Genomic DNA, 23211 nt, shown 5'->3' with positions numbered 1-23211 from the left:
AGTTCCATAACAGTCAGTAGAAACATGTCAAACGATGTACTGAATCAATCTTTAGAATGTTGTTAACATACATCTTGAATAACGTTCCAACCAGAGAATTAGATTGACTTCAGTTGAGCGATGGAACGGAGCTGCCTATCATGTGAACGCGCGTGGTCAAAGCATGGTCAGCTCGTGGCAGTGGTGACTGATTCCTGTTTCCTTCAAAGTTCTATTGACTGTTGACATCTAGTGGAAGCCGTAGGAAGTGAAAACTCATCAATATCTCGCTGTAATTTCAATGAGAGCTTGGTTGAAAATCTGGCACCCTCAGAAAAAATCTAAACAGGAAGTGGAACTTCCTACTCAATACTGCCCCTGCAGCCATAAGAAGTTAACCTCATGGCAGAGACACATAAGAATGATGCTCCATCCCAGTAATGCGTGTTGGTGCTTGGTATGTAACAATGTAAAGGCTTGACCCTGACTCAGTCTGCTCTGTTGAAGTCTTCTATAAAAAAAATCTACAAGGAGGGAGCCAGCGCTGCTTCGACAGAGCCCAACAAGCTGTGTACTACCAAGAAACAACCTGCCAATGTCCTCGAAACAGGTTCTTCATGCAGTTCTTCATGGTTTAAAACAGGTGTATTCTACAGGTACTTTAACCATGAAGACATTGATCTAAGTGTCATTTTTGTAAATCTGTAAAAAAAAAAAAAGACATTGCAAGGCCAGCGCTCAATAGCTGTGCACTTCTTTTTTCTGCATCACAAGTGAATGTAGGGTTGGGCGGTGTCATGACACTAGCCCGATCAGTGAATTGGTGGGGGGGGGGGGGGGTGGCAAACACGTTGTAAATTCCTTGCAAAGACTCTTGTCTCCCTGACCATGCCGTATGGGAGAGAGAGGGTCACAGTAGAACAAAGTAACGCTCTCCTGACAAATTCTACATCCCAAATTTGAGAATTGAACAATATTCCTATTTTGGAGAATGTGTAAATGGTCAGTGGAGAAGCCAGCTACGACCGGTCCGTTTTGTTTCATGTTTGTGACCTCATGAAAGACAATACAGCCACATTACCCTAACTCTGTTTATACAGGTTCCTCAGTTATGAGGCTTGCATCTAATTCTTGTATAAAATGAATGAGTAAAGATGAAACTATTTGCAAAAATGTAATGTGATGTTAACCTTTAAAATGAGAGAATTGGCCTTCGTTTTAAAGTTTAACTTAGTCAGTAGCCACACCCAAGTGAATAGACATTGGTTGGAAATTAGGAAACAACCAATTTTCCACTCTTGGATAAAAGCCTCAGTGACGAAAAGTCAACTAAGTTCCAAATAACGGGAGTACTTGTCCTCCACGACAATGCATTGCTTTTCCGAAAGAGCGATCGATAGTGGCATATGTATTTATGTGAGAATAGTTTGTCAGGTCCGATAAAGACCCATGTTCCTTAGTCTTCTTTCCAAAACCCCCTTCTCTTCTCTCCTATCGTGTTATAACCAAACTGTTTCTGTTTAGTCCACTAGGGACGGTATTTCATGTATAATGTATTGTATATTCTGTAATTGTTTAATTCATTAGTAAATAAAAAATGGAGCTAATATGTGTATTATTGATTTATAAGTAAAGGCTGGGTTCGTGTAGATAACCAAGAATTTTACGACGTTCAGATGAGACTGATATTAAGTAAAGAATAATTCATGACAGATTGACTGCTATTGATATAAAAGATCTTCAGATCTTTAAGAGCGGATTCAGGAGATCGCCGCTCTACATAAACGAATGCTTCCGTGGTGCCCCATGTTATTAATGGTTTAATTGTTGCATGGTTTAATTAAATTACGTAATCAATTAAATGTTAGGTAATCAATTTGAAAATAGCATGTCATCTCATTTAACCATAGTATAGACACGACAGCAGTATCCAGATTTTCATACCGTCCTACCGTTTCTGTATAAACAGAAGAAATATACCGTATTCCCGGGGTAAGGGTCTTTCTATTAATAAAATGGGGACAATGTGTGACATTGGGATAAACATTTCTAAATGGTTAAAAAAGAAATGAAAAAGATTTCATGCAGTTCCACATGTACTTAGTGGAATAAAAGTGAATATACAAAATTGGTCCATAACTCCACCTATACAACAACGTAGGCCTAGGACTATAGATCTTTTAAGCGGGGTTCATACAGACGCGCTCCAGCAGGTATATTTCACTGGTCATCCCCAAAGCCAACTCCTCATTTGGCTGCAAAAATCACCAAAGCTGGAGTCTTATATCTCCCTCACTAACTTTAAGCATCAGCTGTCAGAGCAGCTTACCGATCATTGCACCTGTACACAGCCCATCTGTAAATAGCCCACCCAACTAACTCATCCCCATATTGTTATTTGCACCCCAGTATCTCTACTTGCACATTCATCTTCTGCACATCTATCACTCCAGTGTTTAATTGCTAAATTGTAATTATTTTGCCACTACGGCCTATTTATTGCCTTACCTCGCTAATCTTACTACATTTGCAAACACTGTACATATATTTTTCTATTGCGTTATTGACTGTACGTTTGTTTATCCCATGTGTAACTCTGTGTTGTTTGTGTCGCACTGCTTTGCTTTATCTTGGCCAGGTCGCAGTTGTAAATGAGAACTTGTTCTCAATTGGCTAGCCAAATTCAAGGACTTTCAGGGAATTTTTCATGCACTTAATTGTAAAGGACGTCAATGTTGTATAATTGTATATTTTATATAAATTGTACACATAAGGCCTAATTGACCATCCCCAAAAAGAATGTATACATAAAAAAATGTCATAAAAAAGTATGCCATTACCACTAAGAAAAATGAATTTTTTGGCCTTGCCAATGCATTGATATTTTAATTATATTTTAAAATCTGTGACAATAATGTGGACCTTGCCTGACAGATTGGATGCATGGTGATTTTTCTGTAACCTATGTGGCCGAGGGAGGCGCATAATAAAACCATGAATAGCGGTAGCATTAATCTCACCATCGCTGTTTTTATAATGAGAAAGTGACCAAAAAACACGTTCCTTTTTTAATGGAAGGATTTGTATGGAAAGCCAAGTTGAAGCCAGAGTTTCGCAACACCCTTCAATTGAAGTGACTGGAAACAAACGAAAGTGGCCACATTTATCACCAAAACCACTCAAAAATGAAATCACGGACAATTAAGAGAGCAGGGGTACATAAATTGGCTACAATAATTACAAGGACTTTTCAAGCACCAAATTTGAAGGTAGGCCGACTATTCATGTAATTAAATTTTTGAGCTCCAAATTCAAGTAGGCTACTTCTGGCCCGTTGTATTGTTTAAAATTGCAGGTGTAACATGGAAAGCAAAATGTATGTCATGTTATTTCATTACCAGATCATATTGTGAATAAGCCCACTAGGCTATGTCATTTGTTGTCACTATATCTAGAATAATGAATAGGACTAGCTTTGGGGGTTGCGCAATAGTCTATACTATACAATTGAGCACGATAGACTTGGTGTCCAATCCGAGGCACAATAACATATGAAAACATGAAATTCTCAGTTAATCAAGCAGACAACAGATGATAAACATCAATTTGCTAGGGATATTAGATCCAAAGTGGATCCAGGCACAACGGTTTTCACAGACTTAATGAATGAGACACCAAAATATTCTGGATATTCCTTGCGAACACCTTTTTTCCAGCACGTTTGTTGCATCGCATGCACTATCACAACAGATATTAGTCACTTGACTGTCATTCTGAAAATTCATTCCTGGGTCAGATGGTGTGAAAATATCACGGCGTAACTAAATCAGCTTGATACCAAATGCACATCCAACAAGTAATATGCAAAATTATTGAAGAACCGCGTAAATGACAGTATTGGTTTAGGTTTTAAGTATCAAGGTTCCAAAGACTGGGCTTAATATAGTATATAAGAGGTCATACAATAAGTTTTGTAGGGATTCATATGTTGATGTAAAGAATATTTGCTGGTCTGTGGTGTGTAATGAGGAGCAACCAGACGCTGCACTTGACACATTTATGAAGTTACTAATAAGCACACACCCATTATGAAAATTACTGTAAAAACTGTAAAAATCCCCTTGGATTGATAAGGAATTTAAAAATTGTATGGTTGAGAGGGATGAGGCAAAAGGTATGGCAAATAAGTCTGGCAGCCCAACTGACTGGCAAACATACTGCAAATTAAGAAATCATGTGACTAAGCTAAATAAAAATAAACTATACTATGAATAAGATAAATAATATAAAGAATGATAGTAAAACGTTTTGCAGCACCTTAATTTTGGGGGAGAAAAGCCAACTTGGCTCCTTCATTCATTGAATCGGATGCCTCATATATCACAAAACCCACTGATATTGCTAACTACTTTAATGACTTTTTCATTTGCAAGATAAGCCAACTTAGGGATGACATGCCAGAATCAAAATGTTGACACTACACATCCAAGCATATCTGACCAAATTATGAAAAGAGAAGAACTGTACTATTGAATTCCCATAAAGTCAGTGTGGAAGAGGTGAAAAAAAATATTGTTGTCTATCAACAATGACGGTCTGACAATATTGCCACATTTGAAATGTAATCCTACTAGGAAGTGTGTGCCCTCAGGATGGGGAGGGAAGCTAAAGTCATTCCGCTTCCCAAGAGTAGTCAAGCCCCCCTTACTGGCTCAAATAGCCGATCAATCAGCCTGTTACCAACCCTTAGTAAACTTCTGGAAAAAATTGTGTTTGACCAGATAAAATGCTATTTTACAGTAAACAAATTGACAGACTTTCAGCACACATATAATAGTGAAGGACACTGAACAACCACGGCACTTACACAAATGACTGATGATTGGCTGAGAGAAATTGATGATTAAATGATTGTGGGGGCTGACTTGTTAGAATTCAGTGCAGCTTTTGACATTAGAGTTCCTTGTCTAACAGAACACAGAGGGTGTTCTTTAATGGAAGCCCATCAAACAATCCAGGTAGAAGCAGGAATTCCCTAGGGTAGCTGTTTAGGCCCGTGCTTTTTTCCCAATGTTTACTTACGACAACACTTAAAGAGATGCAGTTAGTTTCGGAATAGCAAGGAATAAGTTAGTACTAAATATTTCCAAAACTAAAAGCATTGTATTTGGGACAACTCATTCAATAAACCCTAAACCTCAACTACATCCCGTAATGCATAATATTGAAATAGAGCAAGTTGAGGTGACTAACGCAAGCAGGTAACTGACGCAAGCAGTAGAATCAGATTTAAAGAAGCAAGTAAAAATACACCTTATGGAACAGCGGGGACTGTAAAGTAACACTGCCTTAGCAGCAGCTAATAGGGATACAAGGTAAGGTGAAATGAAAGAAATACAAGGTAAGGTGACTCTTACGGTTAGAAGCATTTGATTTTGCAATCGCATACATCATTTTGGATTTGTGTTATCATGAAAACTGTTTTAACCCTGTAACATAAGGAGACAAAAAATGTTACTTAGACTGCATTTTTGAGATCTCTATACAAAAAAAGAAACTGTCCAACAGCTAGATCCAGGATTCTTACAGGGTTCAAGGATTCTTACAATGTTCTTACAGGGCTCAATGTCTAATTTAACTGATTCATGCTTAATATATAATATAACGACAACTTACACTGCCATAAATGCAAGGACAGAAAAGTTACACAATTTTGGACAAATCCATCAAGACACCAAAACAGTTTTAAATCAACTCATACATTTTATTGAATATAACAATGATCCCCCTTATATGTTAATGTAATGACATGAAAACTCTTGGCAGATTATTATCAATGACTTATCAACAGCTTTGTAACAAGTTATTGTGAGAAATCCTCACTGGTACCTTAGTTTATAGAAAGACCCATAAACGGTATATCGGCCAAGCCTACCAAATTAAATTTCTTGCATGAGTGATAGCGGGGGTACTAGTGATAGCAGCGGGGGAGGGGGGGGGGGGGGTAGTGGATAGTTATATATTGGGATATTATTATATGATATCTTGTATCATTTTGGCGATATCATTTTTGTGCTAGTTTGCTTTACCTGCACCAAAATGTCATAACTTGTTCTCAATCTTCTTTTTATAGGGAGCCAATTAGTTTTCAGCACTTTTATTTCCATAACTGATCAAAACTTCTCATGGTTCTCGTCTCTGCAGCAGACATGGAGAGCAATATGTTTGTAACATCGAATTGCAATAAAATCACAGTACTGAATTGCAAAACATATACAATTGTGTGAATCGCAATACATATTGTATTGGCACCTAAGTATGGTAATAATATCATACCGTGAGATCCCTGGCAATTCCCAACCCTACAAATGACTATCACTATACATTGTCTTTCTTTAATGAATAGTGTGTTAGTAACCCATGACTACATGGGCAAAAGCCTGTTTAGACAATGTGACGGCTGTCATCCTGAGAGGCCCCATTGACCAGAGCTATAAATACACACCGTCCAATCAATGCCCTGCCGTGAGGTAATAATTCTGTCCAGGACACAGCCAAGGACAGGGTTCTACTGCTCTATTACACTCACACACAGCCATTACCTAGACTAATAGTCTGTCTAGGACTCAGCTATGCAGAGGGTTCTACTGCTCACACACACACTTCCCATCATCAGGCTACCATTTAATATGACTGATTGCTCTCTTTCAGAAGCATCATTACCCCTTATGAGTTTCTCTTGCTGTATGAGTGTAGGAACAAAGCTTCGCTTTTCAACCACAAAAGGAAGCTAAAAGGGTAAAGGAATGAAACTGAACTGAACAAGTGGCAGTGACACCAGATAAGCCCCATCCTTTCCTTGAGTTCAGAGCCTGGGCTAAATGTATTGGACTTTTAGCATTGAAAGACAGGTAGTCACTGAATTATTGGACAAGGTGCGAGCGCACACACCACAGAGGCAGCAGACGTCAGGGTGGTTAAAGATGACGTTTCTCACACTCCTGACTCGCCCAGTACCACTGCTTGGTGAGTCACAGCAGAATCTGGAGCAGAGTGGCGAGCATTTCCAGATCTTAGAAAAGTGTGAGTGATCTTATACATCTCACTGCATGTGATTTGAAACAGAGAAATGTGCTCTCTCGCTCACTCTTCTTCTTCTCATGCTCACTGCTGGGCGATACCGCTGCACTCAATCAATGCTTTTCAGCACCGCCACAGTCTCACTGTGTCAAAGTCAAACAGTCCAGAGACTTCAATCACTCACTCTTCCACCACAGCGATGCCAGATATACACCACTTGTCTTTGACACATAACACGTCAGTCTCCAGTCCGACCACACCTGACCTCACACTGACTGTCAAGCAGGAGGGTGCGAGACCTGGCACACGCATTGGTCAGTGATAGTCCTGACTAATTAGAGACCGTAAGGATTTCCACCGTGGTGAGTAGCCGATTGAATTGATCCTGATGAACTCTGGGTCAGTGGTTGTCTTATAACTCGTTCCGATTGATATGAAAGATTCTCTTGCCGTAGCAAACAACCTGAGGCGACCCGCACAGACTAAACCCACAACAACTCGGAGGGTACTTTTAAGTCCTGCTATTGCCTGCACCCCTCCCCACACACCCATTTCCACCTCCACAGTCAACAAGTACCAGGCATCACAGGTCAGAAAGCACAGGTCAGGAGGAATCACAAACTAGTTGTTGCTTGAGTCACTACTATATAATCATTTGTAGAGTGCACCACTTTCACTGGCTGGCACTGCACTAGCGATGATTCAATTACAACGCGAGCGGAAACGGGAGCAGCTGGCTTGGTTATGTGATCTTTAAATAGCAGACCAGCCCACCTCTCACTGCAGGGTTGCTTGGGTTTTGGGAACAAATAGCCGCCAATAAAGCAGAGGGAAAAAAATTGTTATTCCCAGTTATCTCCGCTTCACAAAGCCAACACTGAGCTCAGCCTATGACATGCATCTAGCGCTACACATCTAGAAGTAGATATGCATTGCCAAGCACTGCAGTTGTCCAGAACCAGAGCCTAAAGCAGGTGGACCCAGTGCCATACTCACTGCTCTGGAAGGGCCTTTGACAGATCTCTCCCCTGCCAAAGGTGTCTTGGAGCTGGGTGCGCAGTGGCAGACATACAGCCTCTCTGGTCCCTCTCGTGCGAATCTCTCCGATCAGCACCGCTCCCCAGCCCCCCTCTCGGATACGGACAGAAGATAGAGTCTGTTCTCAATCCGGGCCAGCTACACGTCATCACCGCACCTACCCCAGAATAGCACCACTCACCGCAGGGACTAATGGCCCACTTTCCCAAGGAGCCCAAAATGCTCCTCTCCTCTGAAAAACTTGACTTCTTCTCTCCACCTGTTTAGAGCACTGTTCAACAGTAAGCTAGTGCAAATGGACCTTTGAAATTCACTGTTCTTCGGTCACTACGAGCAATGCGAATGTGTTTTTATCCTCTGCCCAAAAGGCAGAAGTAAGGACTCCACTCAATGTGGTCTGTGGAAGTGAAGTTCCTGATTACAGTACATACAGTAGACAAGATCTTTGGCTTGGACAGCTGTCATGTATCAGCATAATCTAGCTTGAACCCACACCTTTTGCATGGTCGGTATTTTCACACACCCATCTCCCAAGCTCTCTGCATCCCATATTTCCGTCCTCGTGCCTAAATGCACTTCCACTGTTTAAAGCCAGTGAGTCCGCAGTCTCCGCACCCTCCACCCTGCTAGTGGACTAAGATGAGGGGAGAACAGAGTACATTAACTGACAGCATTTCTGTTAGCCGATAAAAATAAATACATGAAAAGACGATAAAAATGCCCGGATAAATAATGCTTTTTAATTCATTGGTGTAAATACCAGTCGATGAAGATACATTTCACCGTCATGCTTATCGGTCTATAGGTTAGTGTAATTAAATTGGCCTGTGTATTCGTTAGTCATCATGCATCTTATTTATCCAACAACTATCATACGCGCACGCATACAGAGCCTATTTTGAGTGGGATTTCTTCTGCAGCTCCTCAGCTGGTTGCTGCTAGAGTAAAACATGTACTTTTTTAAGCCCATTCATTGCGCCACAAATCCAAATCGCATGTTTAAAACAGTTTTATTGCACACTTAAAAAGAGCAAAAAAAAAAAAACAATTCTAAACTGGTAATTGAAGCACGACTCCTATTCAACATTCAAAAGCAGGCAACAGCCTATTAGTGCGTCACCCACCACTGCAATAGGAGCTGAAGGCAGAATGCATTTTGAAAACATACTTAATTGTTTGAAACCTTTTTCAAATAGCTTACTGTGAGGAACTATAGTTTTAATATTATAACTTGCAATGGATATACATATATATATTTTTTAAATAAACACTTTCCTACATTTCCTGTGCAGCAGGCCAGGTACTTCTATGCGTGCTCAGGTGTGCGCACACTACCTCAACATTATCAGAAAAGACAAACCAGACACATGCTCAACGCTCATATGGAGCACACCAAACAAAAGACAATGAAAGAGATGGACAAATCTCGTAAATTATGGTTATGAAATAATCCAAAACTTGTTTCTCACAAGTGTATAGCAGGTTGTGAACTCTGCAAACAACGTTTCCACTCCAAGAATGATTAAGGTAAATGACTAATTAATAAATTAATTAACAGATTTAAAAAATAATTTATGACAGGATAAGACAATCATAAGAACAATGTACATAACAAAACTCAGACAAATAAACACACACACACACGATACAACACATTTGGACAAGAGAGTTATCAGCAATGCCACAGTGTAGCCTACAAAAATATAATAATCAATAATTTCAAGAAGCCTTCTGAAACTATCTTCTATGAATCTCCCTGCCAAGAAACCTGCTTGATCATGGTGGATATCTTGTATGACTTCTCTAACTCTCAAGGAAATACATTGACAGTATACGGGCATCACAACCAAGTAACGTGAGGAGTCTCCAATTTAAGTTTAATTGGGTCTTTCTATTGACCGTTTGCATCTTGCTTTAATAATAAGGAAATTACTCCCTCCTGTTGGGTCCTGGATTGGTTTACAGCACAGAAAGAATAGTAAGGGTTTCTTAATTTCTGTGAAAACGTTTTACATACCGCAATTGGAATTCCATCTAAAACATGGGGACTCTGCCATTTTGAATGACTCAATGGCATAAAGTAATTCCTCCTGCATGATAAAACCTTCACCTAAAAGCTGCTGCTCATCTGTACGTTGCAGGTGGGGGATATTCTTGGATTCCAATCCAAGATGGCGTAGCAGTCGGACGTGTCTCTTTGTCTTGTCCTGTCCCGTGTAAATAGTCTTCGTATTTTTCGTATACATTTCGTATATATTTTAATTTCACTTTCCATCTAGGAACTGAATATACATTCCTACATTCCGCCTCACCCAATGTGGTACGGACCTGCTATTTTTTATACTTTAGAACCGTAACCCCAATCAGAAGCTAGCCAGATAACTAGCTACTAGCTAGTAGTCAGTTAGCCACTGCTGCGGTCTTCACCCTCAACTCAGACACAGCCAGCTTCAATACCGGGCCAATACCTGCCAGTCTGCAAGCGCGATATCAACCCAGAGCATATAGGACTGCTTTTTCTCTACCACATCACCGGATTCCTGACGCAAGCTCTGGACAATTATACCGTATCATCACAGCTAGCTAGCTGCAACCGAGTGGCTACTACTGGCTAACACCTCTGTCCCGAAGCAAGCACCAGTTAGCCTTGAGCTAGCCTCGAGCTAGGCCCATCTGCCGGCTAGCTGAAGAGGTCTACCAGCGAATTCTTGGGCTACAATACCAGCTACAAGCTAATTTAGCCATTTTTTTGCCGCTGCTAGTAGCTTTCACCTTCTGCACAGACACCAGCCCTGTTATTAGCCTGGATATTACTCACCAATTTACCAGCATCGGACTGTCTCTCGACAACAACGCCGGATTCCTGCCGTAATCCCTGAGCCACTACTTCTGATCCTCACAGCTAGCTTGTAGCTAGCGCAGCTAGCGCCACTGCCACGAAGCTAGCACCAGTTAGCAAACACAATTCACAACCTCTCTTTCGCCATCGCCATCTGGCTTGGATTCTCTGTCGACACGACCACGTCTGAGCAGACCCCCTCCGTCTGAGCAGACCACCCCCCGGGCTACTAACTTTAAACGCCGCGTGCTAGCTTAGTGGAGGCCTCCCTGCTCCATCTACGGCTGCCCCCTGGACACTATGATCACTTGGCTACATAGCTGATGCATGCTTGACTGTCCATTAATTCACGGTACTCCATTCTGTTTATTTGTGTTTTATCTGTCGGCTCTGTGCTTTAACTCAGGATCTGTGTGTAGTTAATCCGACCCTCTCTGCCTAGTCGTCGCCATTTTTACCTGTTGTTGCTGTGTTAGACTAGCACCCTGTTATTGCTGCTGTTATCTTACCTGTTGTTTTAGCTAGCTCTCCCAATCAAGACCTGCAATCACTTTATGCCTTATTGTATGTCTCTCTCAAATATCAATATGCCTTGCATACTGTTGTTCAGGCTAGTTATCATTATCATTGTTTTGGTTTGCAATGGACCCTGTAGTTCCACTCTCCGTACCTCTGATACCTCCTTGGTCCCACCCCCCACACATGCGGTGACCTCACCCATTGAGACCAGCATGTCCAGAGATACAATCTCTCTTATCATCACCCAGTGCCTGGGCTTGCCTCCGCTGTACCCACGCCCCACCATACCCCTGTCTGCACATTATGCCCAGAATCTATTCTACCACGCCCATAAATCTGCTCCTTTTATTCTTTGTCCCCAACGCTCTAGGCGACCAGTTTTGATAGCCTTTAGCCGCACCCTCATCCTACTACTCCTCTGTTCCTCGGGTGATGTGGAGGTAAACCCAGGCCCTGCATGTCCCCAGTCACCCTCATTTGTTGACTTCTGTGATCGAAAAAGCCTTGGCCTCATGCATGTCAACATCAGAAGCCTCCTCCCTAAGTTTGCCTTACTCACCGCTTTAGCACACTCTGCCAACCCTGATGTCCTTGCCGTGTCCGAATCCTGGCTTAGGAAGGCCACCAAAAATTCTGAGATTTCCATACCCAACTATAACACTTTCCGTCAAGATAGAACTGCCAAAGGGGGAGGAGTTGCAATCTACTGCAGAGATAGCCTGCAAAGTTCTGTCATACTTTCCAGGTCTATGCCCAAACAGTTCGAACTTCTAATTTTAAAAATTAATCTCTCCAGAAATAAGTCTCTCACTGTTGCCGCCTGCTACCGACCCCCCTCAGCTCCCAGCTGTGCTCTGGACACCATCTGTGAATTGATCGCTCCCCATCTAGCTTCAGAGTTTGTTCTGTTAGGTGACCTAAACTGGGATATGCTTAACACCCCGGCAGTCCTACAATCCAAGCTTGATGCCCTCAATCTCACACAAATCATCAAGGAACCCACCAGGTACAACCCTAAATCCGTAAACATGGGCACCCTAATAGACATTATCCTGACCAACCTGCCCTCCAAATACACCTCTGCTGTCTTCAATCAAGATCTCAGCGATCACTGCCTCATTGCCTGTATCCGCCACGGGTCCGCGGTCAAACGACCACCCCTCATCACTGTCAAACGCTCCCTAAAACACTTCTGCGAGCAGGCCTTTCTAATCGACCTGGCCCGGGTACCCTGGAAGGATATTGACCTCATCCCGTCAGTTGAGGATGCCTGGTCATTCTTTAAATGTTACTTCCTCACCATATTAGACAAGCATGCTCCGTTCAAAAAATGCAGAACCAAGAACAGATATAGCCCTTGGTTCACTCCAGACCTGACTGCCCTCGACCAGCACAAAAACATCCTGTGGCGAACTGCAATAGCATCGAAGAGCCCCCGCGATATGCAACTGTTCAGGGAAGTCAGGAACCAATACACGCAGTCAGTCAGGAAAGCAAAGGCCAGCTTTTTCAAGCAGAAATTCGCATCCTGTAGCTCTAACTCCAAAAAGTTCTGGGATACTGTAAAGTCCATGGAGAACAAGAGCACCTCCTCCCAGCTGCCCACTGCACTGAGGCTAGGTAACACGGTCACCACCGATAAATCCGTGATAATCGAAGACTTCAAAAAGCATTTCTCAATGGCTGGCCATGCCTTCCTCCTGGCGACTCCAACCTTGGCCAACAGCCCCGCCCCCCCCGCTGCTACTCGCCCAAGCCTCCCCAGCTTCTCCTTTACCCAAATCCAGATAGCAGATGTTCTGAAAGAGCTGGAAAACCTGGACCCATACAAATCAGCTGGGCTTGACAATCTGGACCCCCTATTTCTGAAACTGTCCGCCGCCATTGTCGCACCCCCTATCACCAGCCTGTTCAACCTCTCCTTCGTATCATCTGAGATCCCCAAGGATTGGAAAGCTGCCGCGGTCATCCCCCTCTTCAAAGGGGGCGACACCCTGGACCCAAACTGTTACAGACCTATATCCATCCTGCCCTGCCTATCTAAGGTCTTCGAAAGCCAAGTCAACAAACAGATCACTGACCATCTCGAATCCCACCGTACCTTCTCCGCTGTGCCATCCGGTTTCCGAGCCGGTCACGGGTGCACCTCAGCCACGCTCAAGGTACTAAACGATATCATAACCGCCATCGATAAAAGACATTACTGTGCAGCCGTCTTCATCGACCTGGCCAAGGCTTTCGACTCTGTCAATCACCATATTCTTATCGGCAGACTCAGTAGCCTCGGTTTTTCTAATGACTGCCTTGCCTGGTTCACCAACTAATTTGCAGACAGAGTTCAGTGTGTCAAATCGGAGGGCATGTTGTCCGGTCCTCTGGCAGTCTCTATGGGGGTACCACAGGGTTCAATTCTCGGGCCGACTCTTTTCTCTGTATACATCAATGATGTTGCTCTTGCTGCGGGCGATTCCCTGATCCACCTCTACGCAGACGACACCATTCTATATACTTCCGGCCCTTCCTTGGACACTGTGCTATCTAACCTCCAAACGAGCTTCAATGCCATACAACACTCCTTCCGTGGCCTCCAACTGCTCTTAAACGCTAGTAAAACCAAATGCATGCTTTTCAACCGTTCGCTGCCTGCACCCGCACGCCCGACTAGCATCACCACCCTGGACGGTTCCGACCTAGAATATGTGGACATCTATAAGTACCTAGGTGTCTGGCTAGACTGCAAACTCTCCTTCCAGACTCATATCAAACATCTCCAATCCAAAATCAAATCAAGAATCGGCTTTCTATTCCGCAACAAAGCCTCCTTCACTCACGCCGCCAAACTTACCCTAGTAAAACTGACTATCCTACCGATCCTCGACTTCGGCGATGTCATCTACAAAATAGCTTCCAATACTCTACTCAGCAAACTGGATGCAGTTTATCACAGTGCCATTCGTTTTGTTACTAAAGCACCTTATACGACCCACCACTGCGACCTGTATGCCCTAGTCGGCTGGCCCTCGCTACATGTTCGTCGTCAGACCCACTGGCTCCAGGTCATCTACAAGGCTATGCTAGGTAAAGTGCCGCCTTATCTCAGTTCACTGGTCACGATGGCTACACCCACCCGCAGCACGCGCTCCAGCAGGTGTATCTCACTGATCATCCCTAAAGCCAAAACCTCATTTGGACGCCTTTCCTTCCAGTTCTCTGCTGCCTGCGACTGGAACGAATTGCAAAAATCTCTGAAGTTGGAGACTTTTATCTCCCTCAACAACTTTAAAAATCTGCTATCCGAGCAGCTAACCGATCGCTGCAGCTGTACATAGTCCATCTGTAAACTACCCACCCAATTTACCTACCTCACCCCCCATACTGCTTTTATTTATTTACTTTTCTGCTCTTTTGCACACCAGTATCTCTTCTTGCACATGATCATCTGATGATTTATCACTCCAGTGTTAATCTGCTAAATTGTAATTATTCGATTTATTGCCTACCTCATGCCTTTTGCACACATTGTATATAGATTCTCTTTTTTTTCTACCATGTTATTGACTTGTTTATTGTTTACTCCATGTGTAACTCTGTGTTGTCTGTTCACACTGCTATGCTTTATCTTGGCCAGGTCGCAGTTGCAAATGAGAACTTGTTCTCAACTAGCCTACCTGGTTAAATAAAGGTGAAATAAAAAAATAAAATAAAAAAATCAATTTAAATTTTATTGGTCACATACACATAGTGGGGCAAAAAAGTATTTAGTCAGCCACCAATTGTGCAAGTTCTCCCACTTAAAAAGATGAGAGGCCTGTAATTTTCATCATAGGTACACTTCAACTATGACAGACAAAATGAGAAAAAGAAATCCAGAAAATCACATTGTAGGATTTTTAATGGATTTTTTTGCAAATTATGGTGGAAAATAAGTATTTGGTCAATAACAAAAGTTTCTCTCAATACTTTGTTATATACCCTTTGTTGGCAATGACAGAGGTCAAACGTTTTCTGTAAGTCTTCACAAGGTTTTCACACACTGTTGCTGGTATTTTGGCCCATTCCTCCATGCAGATCTCCTCTAGAGCAGTGATGTTTTGGGGCTGTTGCTGGGCAACACAGACTTTCAACTCCCTCCAAAGATTTTCTATGGGGTTGAGATCTGGAGACTGGATAGGCCACTCCAGGACCTTGAAATGCTTCTTACGAAGCCACTCCTTCGTTGCCCGGGCGGTGTGTTTGGGATCAGTCATGCTGAAAGACCCAGCCACGTTTCATCTTCAATGCCCTTGCTGATGGAAGGAGGTTTTCACTCAAAATCTCACGATACATGGCCCCATTCATTCTTTCCTTTACACGGATCAGTCGTCCTGGTCCCTTTGCAGAAAAACAGCCACAAAGCATGATGTTTCCATGCTTTTCCACCCCCATGCTTCAAACCTGTTTGAGGTTGTGGACAGGTGTCTTTTATACTGATAACAAGTTCAAAGCATTCTTTGTCCTCCAAACACGACGAGTTGAGTTTTTACCAAAAAGTTCTATTTTGGTTTCATCTGACCATATGACATTCTCCCAATCTTCTTCTGGATCATCCAAATGCTCTCTAGCAAACTTCAGACGTCTGGCACTGCAGGATTTGAGTCCCTGGCGGCGTAGTGTGTTACTGATGGTAGGCTTTGTTACTTTGTCCCAGCTCTCTGCAGGTCATTCACTAGGTCCACCCGTGTGGTTCTGGGATTTTTGCTCTCCGTTCTTGTGATCATTTTGACCCCACGGGGTGAGATCTTGCGTGGAGCCCCAGATCGAGGGAGATTATCAGTGGTCTTGTATGTCTTCCATTTCCTAATAATTGCTCCCACAGTTGATTTCTTCAAACCAAGCTGCTTACCTATTGCAGATTCAGTCTTCCCAGCCTGGTGCAGGTCTACAATTTTGTTTCTGGTGTCCTTTGACAGCTCTTTGGTCTTGGCCATAGTGGAGTTTGGAGTGTGACTGTTTGAGGTTGTGGACAGGTGTCTTTTATACTGATAACAAGTTCAAACAGGTGCCATTAATACAGGTAACGAGTGGAGGACAGAGGAGCCTCTTAAAGAAGAAGTTACAGGTCTGTGAGAGCCAGAAGTCTTGTTTGTTTGTAGGTGACCAAATACTTATTTTCCACCATAATTTTAAAATAAATTCATTACAAATCCTACAATGTGATTTTCTGGATTTTTCCCCCTCATTTTGTCTGTCATAGTTGAAGTGTACCTATGATGAAAATTACAGGCCTCTCTCATCTTTTTAAGTGGAAGAACTTGCACAATTGGTGGCTGACTAAATACTTTTTTGCCCCACTGTATATATAGCAGATGTTATTGGGGGTGTAGAAAAATGCTTTTCTGTGAATACTTGTGAGATTTTAGGGCTGGCTTCTGTTTGAAATAATTTGTTCCTTCCATTAATATCGCAATTCTCTAAAATGAGTTGATATTTTTTCTGGAAAAATGTCTCTGCTGTAAATGCATGAAATGTAAATGCATGGAGTATTTTTCACCATGTTCCATCCACGCGGTTTTAGACCTACAGTATAGATGATACCCCCAACCACCTGTTGATGAAGTCTCTCTAGCCCTCTGTTTTCCATTGAGCAATTGTAATGTTGTAATTTAAATCTTAAAAATAATTGTACATTTGTTGGTTTAGAGCAGGTATTCCCAAACTAGGGTACGGTACGTGTAATGCCGCCGGGGGTACGCCAAATGACATGTTTTTAAATTAAGTTTTTCACATTTTCAAACAGTCCATTTATATTTTCCAACGGGGTTAAACATTTGGGTGAGGTTTTATTCTCACCTGAGTAGCCTCGTTTCACTGCCAAAAATACAATTAAAACCATTTAGCGTTCAGCGAAATAACACGTGAAATACAGATAGCCCAGTCAAATAATTAACATCCAATCACATTAAGCGTTACTCTCTCGCGGGAATTCCACTAATGGTCCATATATAGCCAAACGTAGCTGCTGCTCATGTTGGTATCTGTACTGATGGCGCAAAAGCCATTACAGGGAGACATAGTGGAGTGGTAACGCGCGTGCAAGCAATTGCTCCCAACGCCACTTGGTTACACTGCAGCATCCACCGAGAGCAACTTGCTGCCAAGGGAATGTCTGACAGCTTGAAAGACGTTTTGGACACTACAGTGAAAATGGTTAACTTTGTTAATTAAAGCAAGGCCCCTGAACTCGTGTATTTTCTGCACTATGCAATGATATGGGCAGCGACCATGTAATGCTTTTACAACATACAGTAGTGCGCGGGTTAACTAGCGGCAAGAATTGACACATTTTTTTGTTTTTTTAATTGAGACGAGCTTAAAGTTGTCTTTACTGACCATCATTTTCACTTGTCTGACCACTTGAATGATGACGAGTTTCTCACACGACTGGCCGATCTGGATGATGTTTTTTCACGCCTGAATGATCTGAATCTAGGATTACAGGGACTCTCCGCAACTATATTCAATGTGCGGGACAAAAATTGAGGCTGTGATTAAGAAGTTGGAGCTCTTCTCTGTCTGCATTAACAAGGACAACACACAGGTCCAAAACCCTGGACCTCTTGGGAATTCCTCACTGACATGTTAGATTGTAATAACAGTGGTTTGAATGTAAACTTTCTGCAATAATAGCTTGATACCTTAGAAGTGAGTGAAAAGGAAATAAAGTAAAAAATAATAAATCAGTCTCGCCTTTTCCCTTCTTCACCAAGTATATCTAATTGACTGGAGATTTTAAATATCCAGATATCTACTAGATCCAGAGAGGATAAAGAGTTGGTCGGAAGTTTACATGCCCTTAGGTTGGAGTCATTAAAACTCGCTTTTCAACCACTCCACAAATTTCTTGTTTACAAACTATAGTTTTGGCAAGTCGGTTAGGACATATACTTTGTGCATGACAAGTACATTTTCAAACAATTGTTTACAGACAGATTATTTCACTTATAAATTCACTGTATCACAATTTCAGTGGGTCAGAAGTGTACAGTCGTGGCCAAAAGTTTTGAGAATGACACAAATATTAATTTTCACAAAGTTTGCTACCGCAGTTTGTATGATGGCAATTTGCATATACTCCAGAATGTTGTGAAGAGTGATCAGATGAATTGCAATTAATTGCAAAGTTCCTCTTTGCCATGCAAATGAACTGAATCCCCCAAAAACATTTCCACTGCATTTCAGCCCTGCCACAAAAGGACCAGCTGACATGTCAGTGATTCTCTCGGTTACACAGGTGTGAGTGTTGACGAGGACAAGGCTGGAGATCACTCTGTCATGCTGATTGAGTTCGAATAACAGACTGAAAGCGTCAAAAGGAGTGTGGTGCTTGGAATCATTGTTCTTCCTCTGTCATCCATGATTCCCTGCAAGGAAACACATGCCGTCATCATTGCTTTATACAAAAAGGGCTTCACAGGCAAGGATATTGCTCCCAGTAAGATTGCACCTAAATCAACCATTTATCGGATCATCAAGAACTTCAAGGAGAGCGGTTCAATTGTTGTGAAGAAGGCTTCAGGGCGCCCAAGAAAGTCCAGCAAGCACCAGGACATTCTCCTAAAGTTGATTCAGCTGCGGGATCGGGGCACCACCAGTACATAGCTTGCTCAGGAATGGCAGCAGACAGGTGTGAGTGCATCCGCACGCATAGCGAGGCGAAGACTTTTGGAGGATGGCCTGGTGTCAAGAAGGGCAGCAAAGAAGCCACTTCTCTCCAGGAAAAACATCAGGGACAGACTGATATTCTGCAAAAGGTATAGGGATTGGACTGCTGAGGACTGGGGTAAAGTCATTTTCTCTGATGAATCCCCTTTCCGATTGTTTGGGGCATCCGGAAAAAAGCTTGTCCGGGGAAGACAAGGTGAGCGCTAGCATCAGTCCTGTGTCATGCCAACAGTAAAGCATCCTGAGACCATTCATGTGTGGGGTTGCTTCTCAGCCAAGGGAGTGGGCTCACTCACAATTTTGCCTAAGAACACAGCCATGAATAAGGAATGGTACCAACACATCCTCCGAGAGCAACTTCTCCCAACCATCCAGGAACAGTTTGGTGACGAACAATGCCTTTTCCAGCATGATGGAGCACCTTGCCATAAGGCAAAAGTGATAACTCAGCGGCTCGGGGAAGAAAATATAGATATTTTGGGTCCATGGCCAGGTAACTCCCCAGACCTTAATCCCATTGAGAACTTGTGGTCAATCCTCAAGAGGCGGGTGGACAAATAAAAACCTACAAATTCTGACAATTTCCAAGCATTGATTATGCAAGAATGGGCTGCCATCAGTCAGGACGTGGCCCAGAAGTTAATTGACAGCATGCCAGGGCGGATTGCAGAGGTCTTGAAAAAGAAGTGTCAACACTGCAAATATTGACTCTTTGCATCAACTTCATGTAATGGTCAATAAAAGCCTTTGACACATATGAAATGCTTGTAATTATACTTCAGTATTCCATAGTAACATTTGACAAAAATATCTAAAGACACTGAAGCAGCAAACTTTGTGGAAATTAATTTGTGTCATTATCAAAACTTTTGGCCACGACTGTACATACGCTAAATTGATTGTGCCTTTAAATAGCTTGGAAAATTCCAACTCCAGAAAATGATGTCATGGCTTTAGAAGCTTCTGATAGGCTAATTGACAAAATTTGAGTCAATTGGAGGTGTACCTAAGTTCAAACTCTGTGCCTATTTGCTTGACATCATGGGAAAATCAAAAGAAATCAGCCAAGACCTCAGAACAACAATTGTAGACCTCCACAAGTTTGGTTCATCCTTGGAATTTTTTTCCAAACGCCTAAAAAGGTACCACGTTCATCTGTACAAACAATAGTACGCAAGTATAAACACCATGGGACCACACAGCCGTCATACCGCTCAGGAAGGAGACACGTTCTGTCTCATTGAGATGAGCGTACTTTCGTGTGAAAAGTGAAAATCAATCACAGAACAACTGCAAAGGACCTTTTTTATTTTATTTATTTTTATTTCACCTTTATTTAACCAGGTAGGCTAGTTGAGAACAAGTTCTCATTTGCAACTGCGACCTGGCCAAGATAAAGCATAGCAGTGTGAACAGACAACACAGAGTTACACATGGAGTAAACAATAAACAAGTCAATAACATGGTAGAAAAAAAAGAGAATCTATATACAATGTGTGCAAAAGGCATGAGGTAGGCAATAAATCGAATAATTACAATTTAGCAGATTAACACTGGAGTGATAAATCATCAGATGATCATGTGCAAGAAGAGATACTGGTGTGCAAAAGAGCAGAAAAGTAAATAAATAAAAGCAGTATGGGGGGTGAGGTAGGTAAATTGGGTGGGTAGTTTACAGATGGACTATGTACAGCTGCAGCGATCGGTTAGCTGCTCGGATAGCAGATTTTTAAAGTTGTTGAGGGAGATAAAAGTCTCCAACTTCAGAGATTTTTGCAATTCGTTCCAGTCGCAGGCAGCAGAGAACTGGAAGGAAAGGCGTCCAAATGAGGTTTTGGCTTTAGGGATGATCAGTGAGATACACCTGCTGGAGCGCGTGCTGCGGGTGGGTGTAGCCATCGTGACCAGTGAACTGAGATAAGGCGGCACTTTACCTAGCATAGCCTTGTAGATGACCTGGAGCCAGTGGGTCTGACGACGAACATGTAGCGAGGGCCAGCCGACTAGGGCATACAGGTCGCAGTGGTGGGTCGTATAAGGTGCTTTAGTAACAAAACGAATGGCACTGTGATAAACTGCATCCAGTTTGCTGAGTAGAGTATTGGAAGCTATTTTGTAGATGACATCGCCGAAGTCGAGGATCGGTAGGATAGTCAGTTTTACTAGGGTAAGTTTGGCGGCGTGAGTGAAGGAGGCTTTGTTGCGGAATAGAAAGCCGATTCTTGATTTGATTTTGGATTGGAGATGTTTGATATGAGTCTGGAAGGAGAGTTTGCAGTCTAGCCAGACACCTAGGTACTTATAGATGTCCACATATTCTAGGTCGGAACCGTCCAGGGTGGTGATGCTAGTCGGGCGTGCGGGTGCAGGCAGCGAACGGTTGAAAAGCATGCATTTGGTTTTACTAGCGTTTAAGAGCAGTTGGAGGCCACGGAAGGAGTGTTGTATGGCATTGAAGCTCGTTTGGAGGTTAGATAGCACAGTGTCCAAGGAAGGGCCGGAAGTATATAGAATGGTGTCGTCTGCGTAGAGGTGGATCAGGGAATCGCCCGCAGCAAGAGCAACATCATTGATGTATACAGAGAAAAGAGTCGGCCCGAGAATTGAACCCTGTGGTACCCCCATAGAGACTGCCAGAGGACCGGACAACATGCCCTCCGATTTGACACACTGAACTCTGTCTGCAAATTAGTTGGTGAACCAGGCAAGGCAGTCATTAGAAAAACCGAGGCTACTGAGTCTGCCGATAAGAATATGGTGATTGACAGAGTCGAAAGCCTTGGCCAGGTCGATGAAGACGGCTGCACAGTAATGTCTTTTATCGATGGCGGTTATGATATCGTTTAGTACCTTGAGCGTGGCTGAGGTGCACCCGTGACCGGCTCGGAAACCGGATTGCACAGCGGAGAAGGTACGGTGGGATTCGAGATGGTCAGTGATCTGTTTGTTGACTTGGCTTTCGAAGACCTTAGATAGGCAGGGCAGGATGGATATAGGTCTGTAACAGTTTGGGTCCAGGGTGTCTCCCCCTTTGAAGAGGGGGATGACCGCGGCAGCTTTCCAATCCTTGGGGATCTCAGATGATACGAAGGAGAGGTTGAACAGGCTGGTAATAGGGGGTGCGACAATGGCGGCGGACAGTTTCAGAAATAGGGGGTCCAGATTGTCAAGCCCAGCTGATTTGTATGGGTCCAGGTTTTCCAGCTCTTTCAGAACATCTGCTATCTGGATATGGGTAAAGGAGAAGCTGGGGAGGCTTGGGCGAGTAGCAGCGGGGGAAGCGGGCTGTTGGCCAAGGTTGGAGTCGCCAGGAGGAAGGCATGGCCAGCCATTGAGAAATGTTTGTTGAAGTTTGATTATCACGGACTTATCAGTGGTGACCGTGTTACCTAGCCTCAGTGCAGTGGGCAGCTGGGAGGAGGTGCTCTTGTTTTCCATGGACTTTACAGTATCCCAGAACCTTTTGGAGTTAGAGCTACAGGATGCAAATTTCTGCTTGAAAAAGCTGGCCTTTGCTTTCCTGACTGACTGCGTGTATTGGTTCCTGACTTCCCTGAACAGTTGCATATCGCGGGGGCTCTTCGATGCTATTGCAGTTCGCCACAAGATGTTTTTGTGCTGGTCGAGGGCAGTCAGGTCTGGAGTGAAACAGGGCTCACAAGGGACCTTGTGAAGATGCTGGAGGAAACAGGTACAAAAGTTTCTATATCGACATTACCTGAAAGGCCGCTCAGCAAGGAAGAATCCACTGCTCAAAAAAACGCCATAAAAAAGCCAGACTACGGTTTGCAACTGCACATGGGGACAAAGATCGTACTTTTTGGAGAAATGTCCTCTGGTCTGATGAAACAAAAATATAACTGTTTGGCCATAATGACCATTGTTATGTCTAGAGGAAAAAGGGGAGGCTTGCAAGCCAAAGAACACCATCCCAACCGTGAAGCACAGGGGTGGCAGCATCATGTTGTGGGGGTGCTTTGTTGCAGGAGGGACTGGTGCACTTCACAAAATAGATGGCTTCATTAGGGGGGGAAATTATGTGGATATATGGAAGC

General features: G+C 43.1%; 1 protein-coding gene across 4 annotated transcripts in view; it reads right to left on the bottom strand.

The window, feature by feature from the left end:
- Positions 1-23211, bottom strand: part of LOC139564047 (phosphatase and actin regulator 4B-like) — an 85691-nt gene that overhangs the window by 36188 nt on the left and 26292 nt on the right. For 2 of the 4 annotated variants that reach the window (XM_071383249.1, XM_071383252.1), the window contains exon 1: positions 8056-8189. The exons of the other annotated variants lie outside the window; for them this stretch is intronic. In XM_071383249.1, the coding sequence (XP_071239350.1) occupies positions 8056-8129 (74 nt within the window). In that variant the 5' untranslated portion in view covers positions 8130-8189. Of the gene's footprint in view, positions 1-8055; positions 8190-23211 lie in introns of those variants that run through there. 4 annotated transcript variants of the gene reach the window in all.

Source organism: Salvelinus alpinus, chromosome 35 (genome assembly GCF_045679555.1).
Source record: "Salvelinus alpinus chromosome 35, SLU_Salpinus.1, whole genome shotgun sequence".
NCBI lineage: Eukaryota > Metazoa > Chordata > Actinopteri > Salmoniformes > Salmonidae > Salvelinus > Salvelinus alpinus.
This window is presented reverse-complemented; position numbering and strand designations above follow the sequence as displayed.